Source organism: Loa loa (assembly GCF_000183805.2).
Source record: "Loa loa unplaced genomic scaffold supercont3.11, whole genome shotgun sequence".
Lineage (NCBI taxonomy): Eukaryota > Metazoa > Nematoda > Chromadorea > Rhabditida > Onchocercidae > Loa > Loa loa.
The window spans coordinates 241,676-246,458 of record NW_018108191.1 but is presented as its reverse complement, the minus strand read 5'-3'; the positions used below and the strand labels follow the sequence as shown (position 1 = coordinate 246,458).

The following is a 4,783-nucleotide window of genomic DNA, read 5'->3' as shown; positions in this document are numbered from 1 at the left end:
TATCGATAGCTTGTTTAGATGTCAAACTGCCAGTAACGATTGCTTTCTTTTGAGCTAGTCGGCCATCATACAATATTTCCATGAATTATTCCGAGCTTCATAAGCGTATAGTCCAGCTGTGTTAGCTAATCAATTAGCTTTCATGATTTCCTAATTTCAATGTTAGGCATCCCAATGAGAGCTTATGAAGATGAGTTTTCAAGCTTTCATTCAATTTACTCTCACTAAACTAACCATTATAAGTAATAGTAACAATGATAATAAAATACCTGGTGATCATATTGTTATAAACATTAATGCACTGCCGTGTGAATCCACCAGGTGCACCTGGAATATGAAACGTTATCTTCATGGAAATAATGACAGTTCTTGGATTTTTTTTTTTGCCAACTTAGCTATTTTAAAGCAGAGTAGAGGGGAATTCCACATTAAGTACTAACCCAAAGAGTCCTCGGAATTCAATGATGAGAACAACATTTCATCACCTCCGTAGCTTAGACGATCGAACTTATCAAGCAAAATAGTCAGATTCAACTTGTCAACAACGAATTCTACAAATGAATAACTCAATGATGCTGATGTACTTCCTTTTGCTATCCGTAACTTGCGATCATCGTTCTGCTTGTCGTCTAAAAAGTTAATACTGATCAGATTGATTTAAAAAAAAAACAATTCAAAAAGAAGAAAGTGAAAATTATTCAAATGAAAGTTTTAATATTTTTTGAAACTTCGGGACAAAATATAATCACCAAAGACGCTGACCGTTGAAGAGTGCGAGTGCTCGAAATGTCCAGGGAGCGCCCTTAGGTACACGATCTGCATTCGGATACCCAACGTTGATATCGTTACTTCCATTAAGAGCGTTTAAAATTTGTACCATCTCTCGATTGCTTTTAACTGGGATATCATTGTTCTGAAGTTTCTAAATGAGGATCTAATTTTCTGCCTTGGGAACGTTTAAACTGATCTTTTCTGGAATCGAAAAATGAAAATGATAGAAACTATCCGCATGAGTAACATAAAAAGTAGCCCAAAGTTTAAAAATGATTATAAGAAGTAGTGAAATAAGGACGATCAATAGAAAATAAAAATTGATGAAAAGGGCCAACCTGCAATAAGATAGCATATTTCCAATCTGGCAAACTTCGTATTGCACGCAAGCATTCCAGAAAACTGCGCGAAGTGTTATGTCCCGCACTATCAACCTCATATTCCTGTCGGGTTAATAATACATTCGGGAAACACCTTGACAAATTGCGCATTTGTGAATGAAACAATGATGTGGACTTGGCATCTAATGCATAGCAGTACAAATTTTGTGGTGCATACATCAAATTGAACAGAAGTTCTTGCAAATGAAAATCCTGCAACAATGACATTAGAACAGAGGATGGAAGAATATTGGATAAAGGACAGGGACATCGTTAATAATACTCTTTGCATAATTACCGGACTGATCCAAAGACGATAAGGCCCCTTAAGATATATCTAACCTTGTAAACAATCCTGATGAATGCAATTGGGAAATTTTTTTCAGCACTTGAGAATGGCGTTGTAGGATAAAAGGCTCGTTGCCGGATAGCGTCACAGGAAGTATCCAGATGTTCATCACTACTTTTGTCCACTGTTGTTATGTACTTGGAAAAAAAAGTCTGATTTAATTTTGAAATCTATTCGAGTGATATTAAAATAATTCGAAAAAATGGAAGTGTATGAAGTAGTTTACATGAAATCACCAACTTTGCTCATTTGTGACATTTTTGAGTATCTTGAGCCCATTAGTAATTGCTTGCATATTTTATCTTCCAGAACATAGACTGATAGCAAAGGAAGCTAAAATTAACGAGAAATGCAAAATGACATCTTAGCAATAGAAATGAAAGAAATGGAATTTCATCATAATGGAAAAGAAAACCTTTCGTTTAATTGCTTTAACTCTATCCAATGGCAATTCTTCAATATTTGTTTTTGCTGTTGCATTGAAAAGATTTTCCGCTTGAACTAAAAATTATAAAATTGCTTATCATATGCAGGAGAAATGGATGAAGAAATAGTTCGTTTTTTTTTAAAAAAATTCCAAATTTATTTGCCAGTAAGCAAGAAAAGTGGATGGTTGTGGTAACTGAATGAGTCTAATGATCAGCAGTTCTGTTGACCAGAATAAGTTTAAGTCATCAAACATTTAAAGGAATCATTCATTCAGTTCTCATTTAACAACCAAACAGAATGTTACAAAGCCGCCAGCTGATAAAAAACCAGTTAATCTGAAGAGAAAGAATGACATTATTTTTGAAAATGAAAGAGTGAATCAGTTCTTCTTGATATATGTACAGAGAAGTGCTGTCATATGTAATTGATGAGATGTTGGAGAAATGAAGATAAATTAAAATATACATACTTTGCTGATTGAAGGGGTACGGGAAGTTGGCACCTTCAATGGAACGGCGCAATGAACCGATCCATAATACGGTTATTAACATTCCCATTGTAATGATTATAAATTCGCGTAGCATTTCCTTCTCAGTTCACCGATATTTCCATCTGTTGAATTTCCTCTGATATCAGTCGCACCATTGTCGTCATCAACTTATAGTATGAAAAATTCATCTAAATAAAATTAAAAATTTGCGTTTTTAACAATTTTATTTCAACAGAAACACTGACAGTCTTGTAAGTGACATTTGATAAAATCATTATCATTTATTTCCAACGCCAGTACTTTTCTTATAAGTGATGAAAAACTTGTTTGTCATCCTTATCCTGTTCTGTTGATTCTACAACTGCCTTTTTTGAGATTCAATCACTGATTGGATTATGCAGTTGAATGTAGTGTATTCCTTTTGAAATAAATAATTCAGATTACTTCCACGGGTTACGGCAAAACCTTTACAACCTTCCTCACAATGATGTAAGGGATTCAAATAATCCAAGCGATGACGTGCCGTTTGACTCCTAAGTCCTTCTGGATTTCATGTCTTATGATCGCCCATCTCGTATTCCGAAGATATGTTTGATCTAATTTATCACAGGAATTATATTTTAAGTAAGAAAAAAAAATCCTTTCTCACTGATACCAAAACGAGTAACTTTAACAAAGAGTGATTTAAATCTAAGATTCGATTTAAATTAGGATGTAGGATGAATGTGATATAAAAACTCATAAATTTGAAGATTTCGACAATTTGAAATTATTTTCAACGAATGATATCATGAAAAGTAGGTGTAAAAAAATTCAAATCTATAATAAGTGATAAAAGCTTTCATTTACGGCTCCAAGAAAAGTCTAGTTGAGAAATTACTTCAAAAATTAGATACTTTTAGTATTTTCGAAAACTAGAAATATAGGACCTATCTTCTATTATAGCGAGAGAAGTTAAATCCGGAATGAAATTACCAGTTTTCGTTTAGCACTGTTTGGAACTTTTATATGGTCAATGACACTTATCAGCTCTTATATTTCATGAACTAGGAATATCTGCTAAATTTTTTGCTTCAAGAAAATATGATAAAGAAGAATGAAGCAAGGAAGATGAAGGCAGAGCTGCTAAGGAACAATTGATTATCGATCTATCGCTTATCATTCAACAATCAATAAAATGATTCGAGAAATGAAACAAAGCCTCCTTATATCTTTGGTTTCCAAATGAACGGTGCTAACCTCAATATTTTAATACCGATAAAGAGAAACCAAACGAAGAAAAAAAATTGCCAGCTAATAGTGTGGTGAAAATAAAGCATTTTCCACACTCTCCTAACCTTAAAAGACATCAGTGAAAGGTCAGTTTCAAAGTAACCCATAAGTTTATGAATAAACCCACCGATGTCAACAACACTCAGCCCAGTTTGCTATCTGATTTTTGCGCCGAATGAAAATTTATCAACAAGTTAGAGTTTTGTTTCGTATAAAAATGATATTTCTAAATGTAACTGGAATAATGAAGACCGGTTGCACTGGCCCTACAGAGTACAACATTTCTGATGGAATATGTCGTGACAAAGAATGATTCAACAAAATTTGGCCGAATGGCCTTCAAATTTTTCAATAGAGCTAATGTGTCTTTTTCAATGAATGGCACCTCATTTTGCGATTTTTTCTTCAGGCAAAAACAAAAAGTACGTATTTGAGATTGATAAAAGCTTTGGAATATATTCAAAACCTCAATGGATTTGTCGCAAAGTGTTTCTTATAACTGTTAAATTTCTCTTTTTGCTTCATTCCTTTGTTTTGCAGTGAAATCAATACAGAAATGCAAATCAGATAATCAAGATATTAGTATTTCTATACTGTTAATGATATTTTTCCTTCAGGAATAGAGTAAATGTCATTTTAGCAACAATTTTAAACGGAAGCAGGTAAGAAGGACACATTAGTGGATAGAAAAAGGAGAAGTTGCGTAACATCAGCACATGTTAAATTAATTATTCGTTGCAAAGCACATTAACTTAAAACGGTTTAAAAAATTGTTGAAATGTGTAAATATTGAAATGTGAAAAGAAATGAGTCATAAACTAACTGACAAATATGTTTAAGTAAGAGAGCGATCGAGATTAGATGAAAGAACGTCATTCATAGAAGTCAATAAAAGGATAAAGGTAAGGAAAGGCAGGTGAAAAGGACGAAATGATCAGACGTTAATAATCCAGCAAGACTGATCCATCCTCAAAAAGTAGTTAAAACATAATTATGCAAAAAGATAATTGTTCAAGCGATGTGATCGACTCATCTTCTAGGCCTTTTACTCATGCGACTGCTTGCTTTAAAACATTCTTGTATGCCTGCAAT

The 4,783-nt window shown here is 33.3% G+C and overlaps 1 protein-coding gene across 1 annotated transcript in view; it reads right to left on the bottom strand.

The window, feature by feature from the left end:
* LOAG_16642 (hypothetical protein) overlaps positions 1-2,486 on the bottom strand; it is a gene marked incomplete at both ends in the record, with an annotated part of 3,335 nt that extends 849 nt beyond the window's left edge. The window contains 8 exons of the mRNA XM_020449289.1: positions 235-327; positions 441-629; positions 763-913; positions 1,110-1,364; positions 1,494-1,637; positions 1,741-1,833; positions 1,916-2,001; positions 2,399-2,486. Of these exons, the coding sequence (XP_020307205.1) occupies positions 235-327; positions 441-629; positions 763-913; positions 1,110-1,364; positions 1,494-1,637; positions 1,741-1,833; positions 1,916-2,001; positions 2,399-2,486 (1,099 nt within the window). The remainder of the gene's footprint in view (positions 1-234; positions 328-440; positions 630-762; positions 914-1,109; positions 1,365-1,493; positions 1,638-1,740; positions 1,834-1,915; positions 2,002-2,398) is intronic.
* Positions 2,487-4,783: the final 2,297 nt, after the last annotated feature.